Source organism: Gavialis gangeticus, unplaced genomic scaffold (genome assembly GCF_001723915.1).
Source record: "Gavialis gangeticus isolate Ggan-Ray unplaced genomic scaffold, GavGan_comp1, whole genome shotgun sequence".
Classification (NCBI taxonomy): Eukaryota; Metazoa; Chordata; order Crocodylia; family Gavialidae; genus Gavialis; species Gavialis gangeticus.
This window is the reverse complement of record NW_017729020.1, coordinates 830979-847607: the sequence shown is the minus strand read 5'-3', so window position 1 is coordinate 847607 and position 16629 is coordinate 830979. Positions and strand designations below refer to the sequence as shown.

General features: G+C 44.3%; 2 protein-coding genes across 3 annotated transcripts in view; both read right to left on the bottom strand.

Moving 5' to 3' along the window:
- Window positions 1-4244: 4244 nt before the first annotated feature.
- Window positions 4245-9697, bottom strand: TMEM230 (transmembrane protein 230). 2 transcript variants are annotated; one of them, XM_019514337.1, is made up of 4 exons: window positions 9601-9697; window positions 6465-6592; window positions 5754-5876; window positions 4245-5560 (listed from the first exon to the last, which is right to left on the bottom strand). In XM_019514337.1, the coding sequence occupies exons 2-4, from the start codon at window positions 6561-6563 to the stop codon at window positions 5420-5422; spliced, it is 363 nt and encodes a 120-aa protein (XP_019369882.1). In that variant the 5' UTR covers window positions 6564-6592; window positions 9601-9697; the 3' UTR covers window positions 4245-5419. The 2 variants fall into 2 exon arrangements, with proteins under 2 accessions (XP_019369882.1, XP_019369883.1); XM_019514338.1 differs by lacking the exon at window positions 9601-9697 and adding an exon at window positions 6688-7458.
- A 3288-nt stretch (window positions 9698-12985) lies between these two features.
- Window positions 12986-16629, bottom strand: part of PCNA (proliferating cell nuclear antigen) — a 4593-nt gene continuing 949 nt past the window's right edge. Inside the window, exons 2-6 of the mRNA XM_019514336.1 lie at window positions 16347-16444; window positions 14819-14886; window positions 13859-14053; window positions 13279-13402; window positions 12986-13140 (exon numbers count right to left, since the gene is read on the bottom strand). Of these exons, the coding sequence (XP_019369881.1) occupies window positions 13058-13140; window positions 13279-13402; window positions 13859-14053; window positions 14819-14886; window positions 16347-16444 (568 nt within the window). The 3' untranslated portion in view covers window positions 12986-13057. The remainder of the gene's footprint in view (window positions 13141-13278; window positions 13403-13858; window positions 14054-14818; window positions 14887-16346; window positions 16445-16629) is intronic.

The window sequence follows — 16629 nt, the reverse complement described above, 5'->3', positions numbered from 1 at the left end:
CAATCACACGTGCTCCCAACACCATCAGAACACTGGCCCCTTCCACCAGGGTTCGCTTGATTTAAAAGAAACGTTTTGTGCCAGTTCTGTTCTTTGGATATTTGCTATATTTCCTCCCCAAAACCCTATTTGGCCTTTCTTCATTAAGCTGGGTCACAACAAGAGCTACTTGTATATCCTTATTGTCCGGCAGCTCTATGTCTGACTGAGCCCTTCTATTGGGTTAATGCTGTCAGGGCTGTCGCATGACCCTCGGTCACTAGTCTCAGCCACTAGGAACATGGTGTTGGGTTGCACTGGTGCTCCGAGACAGTGCCCTGTTTCAGTCTCTTTTTCTCTCTTTCTGTTGCAAGGTATTTATCAGCACAGAAAGCCATCCATGGAACCCCAAACCAGGATGACAGCAGCTGCAAGATGGCTTATTTCGATGTCTAACTGAACCCATTTGCCGAAGCTCTACTCCCTGATAGGGAAGGACATCACTCTTGCACAGGAACAGGCTGTGAGAAGCACTAAAAGATCAACATTAATTACATTTGGCATTTCTGAGCCTAGAGCTACAGGCAGCCCTCTCTCTCAGTTGGTGTCATCTGTTGTCGCTGCCAGGATGAAAGCCCTTGGCAGAGAGACTGGGAAACAGCCTCCACTCTGCTTCAGTGAGCTGGGTACACCACTAATACAGAAAAAAACCCAGTGTTTATGGACATGGGCAGCAGGGAAAGGAAATACCTACTAATCGGGCCTGGTTCTACTGTCAGTCTTACAGCACTGAGGCACAGCAGCTGATGTGTGGGGGACACGGCTCCTCAACTACCAACCAATGTCATACGCTGCATTATCTAAATCTCAGAGCCAGTCGAGACAAGGAAAACTCACATTAGAGTTATCATAACAGTGAATCCAGACCTGCCTCACATGCTTTGGGCACGTTAAAAAAAAATATATCACATGTCTGGCTTTACAGCAACGAGTTTCTTTTAAAAATAATACAGCAGGGGTGATTTCTCTTTACCTTCTGGTTTCTAAGACTACAGGTATACTGGGGTCATATGTTCAAGCTTTTTCTCAAGTGTTAAGGCTGTTTGTGCAACCTTAATTTACCCTATCTGCATGCATTATAATCCATAGTGTACATTCACATGATCGCATACTTTTTTTCCCCCCCACAGGAACCCTGCCTCCCTCAGTCACAGGACAGATGGTACACAGCAATAAGTAAGTTGCTTCATTTGCATTCTTCAATGTATGAGCCCGTCCGTGCCTTATTTGCTATTCAAACCCTGCTCTGAATACAAAAGTAGAAGTCTCCTCAGAGAGTTTTCACTTGATGTTTGTTGTATTTCCTGCTTTGCAAACGATGAATTTATTTTCACACTATTCCTGGAAGGCAAGGCAGGGCTATTGTCTCTATTTTATATGGGGAAACTGAGGCACACAGAGAGTATTATTGTTACTTAGGTTTACCATATTTTGTCACATACAAGACATCCCCGCAATGATACACATCTTGTTTTTGAAAAGCAGAACTTGGTGTTATATTGCACCCTCTATGTGTCAAGCAAAAAATTGCAACACCCAGAGCAGCTCCTTTAAGCATAATTGTGAGACATGAAAAAAAAATAAAAATCATGAGTTGACAACATTGGGCACTTTGGGGCAAATCCTGGATGTGGACTTGCTTTGCCTAAATGGGCTTTGCATTCTATGCTGGTGCTTCTCACATTACAGAAAGAAGCACTTGCACTGATCCACTTGTGCCTTTATTTGAAGATGAAGTAGTTGTAGCCAAGAGGAAAACACGGCTTGCTGTGCCCTGGAGCTCACTGTCCTGCTGGTTCTGAGGCCCGTGTTCCAGAACAGACGATGCCCTCCACAGTTGGCCCCTAAATCCTTCCATAACCACTGTCTATATGTCCTCGGGGAAGTAATGGAGGTAGAAGTGCACTTGTCTACAGAATTTGTGCAGTGGTGCCTCCCCCCTGTTCCCATACAGGCAGGGACTAAGAGAGTGAACTGCAGCAGGGGCTGGAGGCCTTCTTCTCCTCTTTAACACCTCATTTCCTCCAGCATCCTCCTTCTCCCAGCTGCCCGCGCTCACTTTCATTTAAAAGCATCTTCCCATCATTCCCCTTTTCCACCTCCCTGTGCAAGTTTCCCATCCCAGGACAGAGGCTGACAAGACTGATTTACGGCTGTGTCAGCCACTGATCTCATTGCCCGGCCTGACCCTAATGGATGCATTTCAGCTGCTGTTAGAGTGTGACAACATCTGGACTGACATCAGCAGTGACACCCGAACAGGGGGCAAGCAGTGCCACGAGCCTGGGAAGGCCAAAGTGCTGGGCCACCCTGACACAGGAGAAGGGACATAAGGCACCTGTTTCACTCCCTTCTGGAAAAGGGATGCAGTAGAGAAAGGGAAAGTCAGGACCCGGTCATCACTCACTCCATTCCTGTGACACACACACGCAAGGCACTTAGTAAAGTGCAGCAGCCCAGGGAGCAGACTGAATGTGTATGGGAGACAGCAGGGCCTGGAGACTGAAACAGACTGCTGGAATGTAAATGGAGGAAATGAAAAAGGGATAGGTGGAAAACAAGAGGCCTTGAAAATAAGCACTTCCCCTCTTGCCAAACTATAATGAGAACCCCCTCACCCTCCCTAGACTAGCTCATCCGGGCCCCACCACTGAAAGTGATGCCTGCCGTGGCAGGAGCACTTCTCCTTTGAGACTCCTACCTCCATCAGGTCTCAGCTCCTGTGGCTAGCTGATAGAGCTGCTACCACATTGCACAGCCAGGGAAAGACACCAAGAGATGAATGGCTTGACTTTCAGGAGCAGGGAGCCCATATTGCTTCCAAAGGCCAGAAGCTGAGGTTACTCCCTGCCCCTGAAATCCTCAGGCCATAAATAACTTGCCTAAATCTATACAGCAAGTCTAGGGTGAAGGCAGAACTAGAGCCCTATATTGGCTCCAGCCAGCAGACACTGTTCCCTCCTGGACTTGTTATGTGAGTTCAATAAAGGAGATCCAATCATCTGGCCCACACAGCCAAGTGATCAGCAACTTCAGGTGCTTTAAATTTTTCTAGCGTCTATGGAAAAACCTTCCAGCAGACCCGATTTCCACGAAGTGCTCAGCACTCTTCTTCAGACAATTAGAAGGCCCCAAGTCTCAGTCTAGATAGAGTTCATCCCAGAGAGACTGGCAATGGGACACAAAAAGCGAAGAGGCAGAGCAAAAACCACTGCTCATTCTTGACAATCATGGACTAGCTTTTCTGCAGGGCAGGAATTGTTTTCTAGGGGCTTGTGCAGATTGAATTCACTGGGACAATTTGAATACAGAAGACAGTACTTATTTGCCTAAAAAATGAATTGGCACCTATTATTTGCCTGTAGAGTCCTTCATGCATAAGGTGCATAAAAAAGGAAGGGACCAACCCTGTGCTTGTTAAGCTGTGCGCTCTGTGAAAGCACCAAGTAGAAGGGCTGTCTCAGACCCAAGTCTAAGCGTACAGAATGCTCTTCCGGGAGTCTGAGAAACAAGATGGGCAACATTTGCTGCTTCTAAGCTCCCACGTACAAACTGTATGAGCATGCAAAGTACCTTAAAAAAATAAAGCACCCCTCGAGTGGACTGGATGGATGGGTAAGGATGGCACTACCAAGACCTAAACAACCTGTCCTTTAGAGCCCTTCTGTGGCTCTAAATTTGGATGGGAGACATTTCCACATCTCACAGATCCTCAAGATAAATAAACCCCGCTCCTGCTCCTTCAGGTCACTGGTGTGCAGACCCTCTCCCTCCATGCCCAAGTTCACGGTGCATTTGTGATCTGTACACCAAAGCTGAATGAAAGAAGAGCAGGAGAGAGAAGAGCCATCCTGGATCTGCAGAATGTATGTGCTGTCCAGCCACACTGGAGAAGAAGATAATTAACTCCACGAACTACCACAATACCTGGTTCAGTTGGCCCACTCTGCCTCCATGGCAGCATCGGCCCATAAACTGTTCAGAATCCTGCTTGGCGAACTGTAGCCTGTTGTCTATCCCTGATGTAGAACTGTAGCCTGTTGTCTATCCCCGATGGCAATGTACACAACAGAAGGGAAGGCACTAGGCCACAGCAAAACCTTTGTCTAATTCCTGACAGGGTTACCCCAGGAAGGGATGGGAACCCTTTATAATGCATACAAGCCTCTTGGGACTTAAAAGCAGCAGGGCTTACTAACAACAAGTACAATATAATCAGCTTTATTTCTATTAAATGCAGATGCTTGAGTTTAACAGAACAATTTCTCATTGCATATTTGCTGCCCACAAACAGTCTGAGGTACTAGACACTCCAGACGCTGACTAGATGTTATACATCAGCAAACTGGAAGCTACTTGTCTGACTTCCCAGAATACCCTAACAAAGCAATGCACACTGAACTCATGTGATACAGAATACAGATACAGATACAGAATTGCTTTGCACCTGGCTAGGGTGTCACATACACCAGCTTCTACTGCTAAGATAAAATGCCCCCAGGTACTCAAAAACAGATAGATCCCTAATACAAAACTGGGAGCTCAACTTCCCTAATGGTCACCAGCATTCAGAACCATGTTAGGAGACAGGGAATTTGGGACCTAAACGGTAATTTTTCATCCTCCCCTGCCATAGTTTCTTTAAAATGGTTAACGAGCCAATAAATATATCTTATTATATATTAGACAACAAGTATAATTGGTCAAAACTATTGGTATGAGGGGAAACAGCTTTCTTGGGAGGAATGTTGAAGCCAGGTAAGTGGCTCTCAAACTGACAGCTGTGGTGCAGAAAATACACTCCACACCACATGAACCCATTTTTTTCCTTATTTGCTTAAGGCTAGCAGATATGTCAATATTCCAGATGCAAACCAGGGGATATGTTGGAATTGTTTTGCTGAGTTTACAGCAACAAGAAACTGGATCTATAAATATTATTGTTTATGACAAAAAGTCCCTGCTATAATTTTGCTCTATTTGAAAGATAAAATACACTCTGTTGGAAATAGTGATACATTTAGATAAAAATCACAGTTTTTTTTAACCACCCTCAAGCTATGCGTGTCATCTGTTTTATGAGAAATTGCTGTACATGCCCTGCCCTAGAATTTCTCAACAGGAACAAGGAATCTTATTTTCTGCTTTACCTAATGCTGCAATTGTAGCTGTCCATCTCCCTGTAACAGGAGGAAAAAAAATCTGGCAGTTATTTAATAAAACATTTACAGGGCCAGGAAACTGCATCCTGGGATACATCTACTTTGTTTAAGTTCTTACATGTTTTGCCTTAAACATCCAGGTTCAGGGTGGTGACTAACAGCACTTATCACAGAAATGGGGACAACGCGATCCATACTCCATCTCTCCAGGGTGTGCATTAGTCATCAAAATCCGGGATGTCATCATAAGAGTAGCCCCGATAGCCTTTGGAAGCGTAGTAAGCAATGCGCAAGTGATAAAAGCCTGGCAAAAACACCAGGATCCCAATGATCAACACAGGGATGGCTCGGTCAGTGCCCTGAAAAAAGGGAAGAGGAAAGACGCACGAAGTTAACAGAATACTCCTAACTAGGCAAGTCCCTATTGCAAAGGTCTTATCTAGCATTAAGTCCTGCCTTTGGCTCTGAGTTTTCGCGTTTAACAATGGAAGCTTGCAACAGACCTTTTTTGGCCATTATGAAACAAAGCTGTTAAAAACAGATTCCACTTACTCCTTTGCTAATATATCCTGCAAGCAGGAGGGCTCCTATGACAATGAGAAGGGTCCCAATCATGAACAGCACTGTGGCAAGTGCAATTGCCTTGTAAGGGATTTTTGGCGGGCTCTTCTTGAACTGTAGGGAAGACAGATATTAAATGGCATTAAAAGTGGTGCTAAAGACAACCCAAATGACATGAACACTTGCCCTCTTGCTTTTGCAGGAGTACAAATTCCACACCTAGGATGAAGAGTAAAAGGGAAATCTCACAGGGACTGTGGGTCTAGCAGCAGCATCTCAGTCCTGTGAAACCAGCTTCCTTTTTAGCTGAGTATTCAGTCCCCACAATAGCCTTATTTTTTTAAAACTAGGACTTGCATACAGCTATTGCCCTGCAGCTCAGGGGCACTGGGAGCAGGCCCCAGGGCTGTGTGAAGTTACAGAAGCCTCCCCAGAATTGCCTGTTACTTGTAACTCAAGCCAGAACCGATGACATCTCTGCGGGTAGGTGCATAGGGGGCATGATACAAGGGGACACATGCATAGTCCAAAGGGCTTTTCCCTCGACTCCTTGCAAGTTGTTCATGGATGTTATACCGGACAAGAGCAGCACACCGAAGTTAGAGTGTAACCTCAGCCCTGACATCGGAACAGAACTCTGAACTGTCCTATATTTCTGGTGCACAAAAAGAAAAGAGGTCTTCCTCTGCTTTTCCCTTTTACCTGCAGGTCAATGTAACCTTCATCAGTGCTGGAGAGCTTGGAATACTTCACTTTGCTACTGGGGATGCTAGCAGCTAGATTCGTACGTGAAGGCATCATAACAAGAAGGCCGTGTCCTCAGCTAGAACCTAAAACATACAAAAAGTAAAGGATCATAGCAGGCAAGCGGACAATCAGAGTCGGATACATACTGGTTAAAAACCACTTCTGAAGAGTTTCCTACTTGCGATACTAACCTCCTGACTCAATAAAAATGGAGGCTGAGCATTTGTGTGGCTCAAGCAGATTTCCAAGTGCTTTCTATGTGCAGCTGATGGGTCAACAAAATCCCTGCCTCACAGGGAGGTAAAGGGAGGTCCAGAGAAGGATGCAAATTTGCCTTCAAGCAATGAATACAGAGCAGGGAAAAGGATGATCTCCTGGAGATCACCCCAAGTCCAAGTCCTTTAAAAGTTTGGCTCTCTTTCCCTCATCTGTGTTATTTCTCCACCTCTGTCCTTCCTTCAGTGTGGACCCAGAAAGCAAGCTGCCCAGTGTTCCCTGCTTTGGGATATGCACCCTTATGCACCAGGAAAGTACAAATACAACAGACAAGATAGCACTTGGTTGAAGCTAAAATACTTTGCTGAGATCTACTAGGTTCAACATCATGTTCTTTGAGGTGCTCTGTGACAAGTGACCAAAAAAGAAAGTTGGTCCCCAAATCCAGCTTCCTCCATCTGCAGGGAGAATTTCTGGGGTATTCTGCAGAACTTGCACACAGTCCCTTCTAATAAAGAACAAAAACCAGCTCCAGGACCTTAAACACTGCCATGAAACAGAACAATCACAATCTGGGCAGCCCACACACAAGTCAGAGCAGTGATAGACCAGTGTGGATGAAATGACTGGCAAATGACATAACACAACCAACAGCGATGCAGTGAAAAGCTTGTCAGGTCACAGGTCCTCACTGCTCAAGCAGGAATAGAATAGTGAAGGAAGCAGTGTTCAGAAATGGAGCTTTATTAAGTTATGCCACAACCCTACCCTCCAATTTCACCTTGCTGCAAGTCCAAGCCACGTGGTTTCCTTGCCAGCAGTGACAGCTCCATAAGGTGGGATTTCTGAGGCTGGTGGATGTGGCTTTGTTCTGCAATGCTCTCACTATGCAGGAGCTGAACCATGTACTTATCCTGCCACCAATGCCTCCTGTGCACCTCTGAGAAGGTAATAGCTACGCTAGCCCTCAATTTATACTGCCACCAGAAAAACCCTCAGAGGCAGCTCTGGTTAAAAGGAGGGTGTGAGTGCAAAACTATTGCATTTCCTGAAAGGCCCTTGTGCAGAGAAGGTCTTAGACCCAGAAGAGCTGATCTATTCTTTCCAGAGCCTCCACCGCAGTGTCAGCAGTGATTTCTAATGTACTCACTGCCACAGTGCCTGGATGTCAGGTATCCGCATGCCTAAGCAACCATTTCAGATCTGCATTGCAGCTGGGAAGGACTCTCTCACCCATGGTCCACGAGAGCTACAACATTTATAGTGGACCAGACAGTGTTCTCTCTGTATTCCCTAAAAACATAAAACCTGCCTACAGATAACAATGGTCCCAGTGGCCCAAATTTAGTGTACTCGGCTTGTCTCTAATCTATTGGACACCAAAGGGAGTGTACTTCCAAGCTACCCATGCCTCCAGAGTGCAGTCCCATCGTCCCTCCCAGGAAGATATCAAGACTGCTCCCTTTTTTTGTGCTTTGACACCAATCTTTGGGATATTCCCTTTCTATCAGTACCCTTCCCTTGCCAACTTCAGCCTTGCTAAAATGATACATCATGGCTCCATTCTGAATTTGTTTTATACGTGATCCGTTTTAAAATAGCTCCAAGAACCCTGTATGCATCCTGAAAGGGATAGAAAGAAATGTTCAGTTCATGAAAGCTAGATGCCAACATCATCTCAGCTCTGGATTTGACACAGTGGATTTTTTTGTTCTCTTTATGGACAAAGCAGAAAGCCAAGCCAAGTTTCTCATTTCTGGAGCTCATGGTCAAAAAAATACTCCCAAAATTGACAGTATGGCAAATTCTTAGTTTCCCCCATGAGACACTTATTCTCACCTCCTTCCCCCTTGGCCTGCAGAAGCCGATGGCAATAGGACAGGTGACCAGGAGGTGCAGCATACTAAAAGTTACTTTCACAGAATAGCTGAGTAAGGTCAATGCACTTTGTAACTGCTGAGCCTTGCATGCAGTTGCCACTTCAAAAGGGAAAATCAAGTGCACACACCAGAAGCTGAGAACTGGAAAATAAACCCAGGTCTAACTCCCCTTCTTGCACTGTAAAGACCCATTTCATTCAGAATAATGTGGGCTCGATTCTTCACTGACCTGCACTAGTTCTACCCCACAATTTCCCCTGGAATTACTTCTGCTTCATAGCACCGCAAGAGAAGACCCATGCAATCATTCCCCTACCCATCAATGAACCAGAGGCTGAGCCTGAGCTCGGGAAACACTCCAAGCTCACACCTACAGTAACTCCACAGAAGAAAATGGAAGTAATTGGGGTGGGGGGCGGTATATAAAGATCTGAGATCAAATACAGGCTCACTATTCATTCTGGGACAAACTAAGTCATAGTGACAGTTCACACTACTGCACTCACTTCCTGCTTGTCAAACCGGCTGGTCATCATTGACAGAAGCCACTCAGAGAAAAATCAGAAAGATAAATGTCAGCCTCAGCACAGAGGGTCAATGTTCACCCAATTTAATCTCCACCCCACAGCAATAGCAAGGTCCATTCCCACTGCGTCTTGCCAGGACCTTGCATGGACAGAGGTGATTTAAAAAGTTTCCACTGAATTACAAAGGTTGCATCAGCCAAACAGGGGTCCCAATGGCAAGGAGGAAGAACAAGGTACCCTCTCCCTCGCTAGATCTCAGGTTTGCCTACTGCTTCTGGAAACAAGTCTGAACTCCTGCCCTGCCTGTTTCTTTTAGCTTGAGTTACCCCAACCCTTGGGGAATAAGGGAACCTCATCTATCACCTTGTGGCTCAGTGTCACATTGAGGAAATCTGCTCTGCAAAGGCCTCCATAAGCAAGAGGCTGAGCAATTAAGAGCGGGACCCTCGCTGCAAGGCTACTTTGTACCTGCCGTTGGAGCCCATAGCTCCCCGCGCTGCTTCCTCTCTGGCAGTAGGAGCGGCATTCACCCCAGGAAGTTGATTGTGTGTGCTTCCAGGGTAGGGGCAGCAGGCCCTGCTCCACTTCCTTCCTGACAGCAAAGCTCTCATTGGTGGCTGGAAGTGACATGCAAGCCGATCTGGGCACATCCCAGCCTGTTCGCTGCATGCAAACCCTCCCTGTGCAGCCTGCTTTTGCATCATGTCAGGGATACAGCACTTCTCAGCACACAGGGTCCTCCATGGGTACAGCGCACAGGCAGCCTTCAACCTACGTTGCAGTTAGCCGAGGAATAAAACACAGCAGCCGGTTACTGCAGAGAGCCTTAACAAACAGGTTTACAATCTGTTATCAGGTGCTGTAGCTTTACTGACTTGTTTCTTTGAAAGCCTGGCCAAGAGCCTTGGATTACGTGAGAACCCTTTCCCTAAACTTCCCCTTGCTTGTGGAAAAATGCCAGGAAACAGGAATCATAAGACTCGCACAGCAAAGGCAAAAAGCAGCCAGAACTTCTCTTTTTAAAAAGCAGGTCATTTCAGGGAACCTGCCGAATAATTTGGCAAGGCTTGTAAGGTGACACAGTAGAAGAAAAGGGAAGCCATCAGACCAGCGAGAGCCGTTATTTAGCCTTACAACAACATCAGTCTCAGAACATGCTTATGCAACAAGGACAACCAAGTAGTCTCGTAGCAACTCTCTCTCTGTGAAACGTAACTGTCAAATGGGTCAGTAGACATTAAACCTATAGCCCCAAACCAAAAAAACCAAACAAACAGTTTCTTAACCCAACTTAAGTTCCCATTCATGGGAAGCTGCTTATGCTATTTTTTTTCCTCCATGCCACCAGCATTTATTACCTTGTTTCATGGAGTGTCTTATGCCTCTAAAACAGTGTATCAGTCTTCCTGGATTTAAAGCGCTCCTTAATGTTAGTCTTCACTCCGTTTTGAATAAGGAATAACACAGCAAATCTTGTGCTGCAAAGAACCCAAGACTACAACAGGTCAGAATGTTTTTATTGCTAGGTCCCCGTTTCAAATCACTGGGTGTAGCTTGTGTGCAGAACAGGGTTAACCATGTGCATTACCCCATGCTTGAAAAGATAATCAAGGACCAGGGTTGACAATCACTGCCCTAAAAGCATCCCTCAAACCCACAGAACCTAGATTCACTGTTGCTTCAATAGCCTTAGACTGACAACTCCTAGTTTCATCAGTTCACAGCACAATTAGGGTTACATAGTACAGACTGGAGTGAAAAAGCCCTTGTACCTTTAAGCTACATCTGTACTGAATTAACATGTTACCATGCAAGAGAAGTAATGCATTTGTTCAGAGGGCCAGCACTGCTATTGCACCCTGCTTCAGTATTCCCCCTCCCCACCCCACCCCCAGATTAAGAACTGACAGACACTGGCTGCCACAGAAGCCTAAAGCTAGTTTTAATCCAAGGAGCAAAAGCAGAATGTCTCAAACCTTGGCCTAACACTGCCACCTTGTGATATTCTCCTGCCAAGTGAGCCTGGGCAAGTAGTTAACACTTGCCAGTAGTACTGTTTTGGTCCATTTTAACTATCTTACTGAAATATTTTAGTAGACCTCATTTTTTTTGTTTAAAAACCAGAAACCCAACACTCCAAGTATGTATTTCTGGTACCTGAAGGTACTGGTGCTGATGCAGAAAACAAAATCCCTAACAGGGGTGGGGAAGAGCCACACAAACACATAGTAATGGAGGCTGATAGTAATATCTAAATTAGTCCTTTAATAAACAATTACTGTCATTCAAAAAAAAGTGAAAAAAAAGGTAGGGAAGAATGAAGAGCTTATTACTGACAGCTACATTTATAAGGCTTCTTGAAGTTCATCAAAGCAGTGGAAGTCAACTGACAAATTGCTTCCAAGATGCAACAGCTCTTCAACAAGACCTGATAGTGCTTAACATGAGCCATGCCACTCTGCTTTGATGGTATTAGTTTCTCTACTTAACCGATTACATCTCCAGTACTCAGTCACGTTCCATAGAGGTAGACGTTATACATACTGATCAGTCCATTAGTGATGAATGTTCCTTTAACTCCACAGTATCAAGCACTACTAGGTTTTTGGTTTTTTTTTTTAACCCCACACACTAAAAAATAAAGCTTTGAATTAGTAAGGGGGGGGTGGGGGGGTTCCACTGATGCCTACAGTGAACCTTAGGTAAACATTACAGTAATTTACAGTGTCTAAGAGGTCAAAGATGTCATCTAGTAATCCTGGAAATTGTCTTGTTGTGAAGAGAGACAAGGCTACTCATTTAGACCCTTGCATACACATAGTGTATGCCTAGTTAGGTGACATCAACTGATGGAGCCAGTAATGGTACGGGTATGAACTTGCATCAGATAACATGTTAGATCTACAGATAGTTACACTAACTTCCAAACCACTGTCTTATCTAGTTTATAAGAAAAATGAGGTCTGACAGATATGTACACATTGTCCTTGCAGTTAGGCCTCCCTTCTGTAGAAATCATTCTTACTTGTAGCCCTGACCAACTGAAACGCAATTTGATTAAAGGAATATCACATTGAGACCATCCTTTATTTGCCACCTACAGCCACCAACTTCTGGAGTGTTGTAATGAGTATTCCTTCACTTTTTCAAATATTATCCATCTTGTCAAATTCAGTAGTGCCTACATGCTTGCACTTCAGTTAACAGGTATTATGATTATAATAGCAGCACTTGTTAACGATTCAGGGGCATGTGAGATACCAGGAACTCTTTATTTCCATTACAGATCCAGCTGCTAATCCCTTTAAGAATCTACTGCTTGATACATATCACTTATTTTTTGACAATATTTTGAGACTGTGAAGTTGGTCCATAATTAAACAGGATAAAATAACTGAATAATGCGCTTTATTGACAGTTTCATATTTCAATTATATTAAAGACATCATGCTTAAAAATAGAAAGTGTGGGGTGGGGTGGGGGGGGGGAAGAAGAGGAGGAGGTATTGAAAAAAGGCTGCAGGAGTTCTCTAGACTACTCAAGGCAACAGTAACCCCTGAACTGCAGTTCCACAGGTAGGGCCATAGGGAGATTACTGCAGTTTTAATATTGCACCCTTTTTGCTGCTAGCAGTGTCAAAAAGGGAATAAAAAGCTTTGGACCTAAAAACAGCATCTAAAATAAATTTTGTAAATACAGGAAGTCTAGAATAGTGAAGTATCTACCATGAGAAGTTTTTGTTTAACAAAAATAGTAGATTGGAAAAAATATTTACAGAGAATTATCTACAAACATGCCTAACAGTGCTTATCTGATGCTCCATGCACTGAAACTGCTAACAAACTGAATGGACTCCCCCCCCTTTCAGAAAGTCAGTTCTCTTCCTCAAAGAGCTTTCAGTAGAACTTCCTCAGTCTGAGATCACTTAAGAGCCTTCTTGTTGATCCTCAATCTTTGGAGCCAGGTAGTATTTTAAGTGTCCCATATCAGCAATCTTGTACTCCACAACTGGAGGAAAGGGAATAAAGACACCACAGGTAAGTCAGTTAACTTGTAGCACCCCCCAAAACACATTTAGTTCACAAGAGGGTCAAGATTTTGGAATTCAATTAAAAAAAGAAGAAAGTGACAGCTGTCTCCTCTTACCAAGGGGAACATCTGCAGACATGCTGAGCGTTACTGTAGGTGACAAAGGAGTTGCTTTGGTAAAGAAGTTCAAGTACCTCAAAGCAAAAGTCAGCTGGACTGCCTCATTCATCTCTATTGTAACCTAACAAAGATGTTAAGAAAGTTAAAACAAGTAGTACATCTCTTGGACAATCAAAGTTATTGGCTCTTAACAGCATTTCTGCCCTCTTACCCATTTGGATGGAGAAATTCTTGTGTTCCAGCTTTAAGCACAGCCTGGTACTAGCACAACTTCAGCTGAAGCAACTGTTCAACCCTAAGCTCTACATTTGCTTAAGTCAAGGATATTAGTTTTGCTGCAGATCAGCAACTTTTTCCTACCTCTATTCTTTCAAACCCCCTTTAGGATCAGGGTTCTGGAGTAAGAACATAGGAAAAAGCTGCATTTATATATTTGCTGTAATCATTTTAGCCACCTTAGTTCTCTAAACCCAGCAGAGACCCAATATATCCTTTATGATTGTACTTGGTATCTGTTTGCTGCCACACTGTACATTTCCTTTAAGAGGCCTTTGAGAGTCTTAAAGTCTCAACTTACAGCTTCTTCCTCTTTATCAACATTACTGGTCTGGGACAGTTTGATGTTTCCACTTCCTAGCTCTCCATTAGCTGAAAATTTTACACCATCTTTTGCACATGAGATAACAACTGCATCTCCAATATGGCTTAGATCTCTGCAGATGCGTGCAAATTCAGCTGAAGGCATTTTCACAACACAACTGTATTCTTGTTCCTGTAAGGGGGGGGAAAAAAAAAAAAAAAAAGAAAAACAAACAACCCACTGGTCTCAGATCATAGGCCCTCAAGGTTGAATTAAATAAGGTGTTACAACTTAAACTTTACACTGGAAGATTTTTACTCCTTATGAAAGAGGAGAACTGCTCAAGGGTTGTAGTCCCCATGTCCAAGCCAAATTTTCACTCATCTTACTTGAGGAAAAATGTAAGCCCGTTATTTAAACTCTTTTTGTTACAAGTGTCTTCTATACCTTTAATTTATATGCTTACATAACATCTTTTGAAAAAGACCTTAAGTCTGTTTATAAAGACTAGACTGATGAACTGCATTATGGCAAATATGAATACCAAGCTTTACTTAAGTACTTCCAGACAGCACTAGGGAGCCTACTCCCTTTTGAACTACCTCAAAACTATAAATACCACTTGTTGGTTATGCCCACTCAAGGTAAAGCTCAAAGGGGTCAACTAGTGCACCTCTCTTTGCAAGAGAGATGCTTAAAGAGGTAGGTTATAAAAATGCACTGTCCTCCTGATCATGTATTTGAGAACTGAAGATCCAAGTCAACCACTATCCACAGGTGATCATCATTTCAAAATTCTAGGCTTTTTCTAATGCTTCCCGTGGGCCATCTTAAAACTATCCCACTGAGGTGGGGAATTGGGAACACAGAATATTTTAGAAGCCTTCAACATTAACATTTTACTCTCTTACGAGAATTAGCAATTTAATTTAGCTCAGACAAAATGAAATGGCTTACTGGGATGCCAAGCTGTTCCACATCCAAATCCATTAGTTTCATCTCATAATCAGAGACCTTTTCTTGATCTAGGAGAAAAACATCAAGATACATGCATGTGTGTTTGGTGAAGCAAAGTTAAACCTGTGTTTTGCAGTTAGATCCTCTCAAACTTTTACACAGAAAAAGAGAGAGTGATATTCATAGATTGTAAAGAGACCTTGGAAGATCATTGGGTCCAGCCCCATGCACCAAGCAGGAAAGATAACTGAGGGTCAGGTGACCCCAGCAAGGTGACTGTCTAGTCTCCTCTTGAACATTTCCAGGGTAGGCAATTGCACCATCTCTGGAAGGAGCTTATTCCAGCCTGGACACCCCAAAATGAAGTTTTTCCTAATGTTAATCCTGGAAGATTGATTCAGGCTCCCTTCTGTGGCCATTACTCCTAGTTTTCCCCTTGGCTGCCCTATCAAATAGTTGTTATGAGAGCGAGCCACCCCCCCAAAAGTCACAGGACAAGACATATCTTGGCGCAACTGTGTAAGTATCGATAAAAGCTTCTAGTCATTTAGGTGATCATTTAACTGTACTCACCTAAATCATACAAAGCTTTTGAACTAGGCACTACCATAATCCAGATAAGTGCTTCTCGCACACCCCTCTTTAGACTCAAGGCCCTTCTCCATTACTTTGGGTGCCAGTTTATTTTGGACAATTTCAAAGGCTCAGCTGTATATTAGTGTTCAGCTGCTTTCAGTAGAACCAAATCAGTGAAGATGAAGAACCAGCCAGACAGGGACAAGCTGGAGCCTCCAATTATCTAATTATATCTGCACACCTCCAAGAGATCTGGCAGCACTTCAAGGCACTGTGGGACCCTGGTTGAGGGTCAATGATTTAAGTGTTCACTTCCAGCCTCATCTGCCCATTAACTTAGTAAGAGGCACTCAATTAGTCCCCAAGTAATGCTGCAAGTTCAAACTGACACTTTTTTGAAGGGTTATTTTTTATTTTTATGCACATGTAAGCTTTTGACCCAAGTGTTTCCTACCTTTGCCGAGGCCAGCATTTCATAGGGTGATCTCTTATTAGATAAAATGGCACAAGATAGAGCTAGACAAGCTTTTGGAAGTAAGACATTCGTCAGGCCTTCTGCATTCTCCATCCCAGCTGTACAGTTGGTTCAAGAGAAAAAAGAGATCACCCTACAAAAATCTCTGCCTATCACCTCATTCGCAGACCCCTACAGCTCCAACATGGCTCGAGTCCTCACGGGTACAGTGCCTCATCTGACTTCTTCACTGCCTGTGTGACCAGACTCTGGAATAGACTCCCAACAGGGGTGGTGCAGACACTTACCCTAGAGATCTTCACATAAGTTTAGGGTTGGAAGGGACCTCATGAGATCACATGGGGAAAAAAAAAGCAGCTGGATGCACACCCTGCAGCAGTCGCTTGAACCCAGCAGTCTTTCCTATCCCGGGACTGGACCCGATGATCTCACAAGGTCTCTTCCAATCCTATGTTTCTGTGAGGCACAGATACTTACTTGGGGCCTCGAACACCAGGGCCAGGGTGTCTGCATTGTCTTCTGCCCGCAGCGTGATGATGTCTTCGTTGCCAGCGCATTTCAGGATTTTGGACATGCTGCAGCAAGGGGGAGACTAGTTAGACCAGCCCAGACAAGGCAAGGCATCCTGACCCACCACGTCCCCTACCCCATCCCCCGAACTCGCAAGCTGTCTCCAGGCCAGAGGAGCAAGTACTGTAGGGGTCACATCCACCCTCCCCCTTCCCAGCCGGCAGAGCTGCCCAAGCCCCTCCCCCCGTGG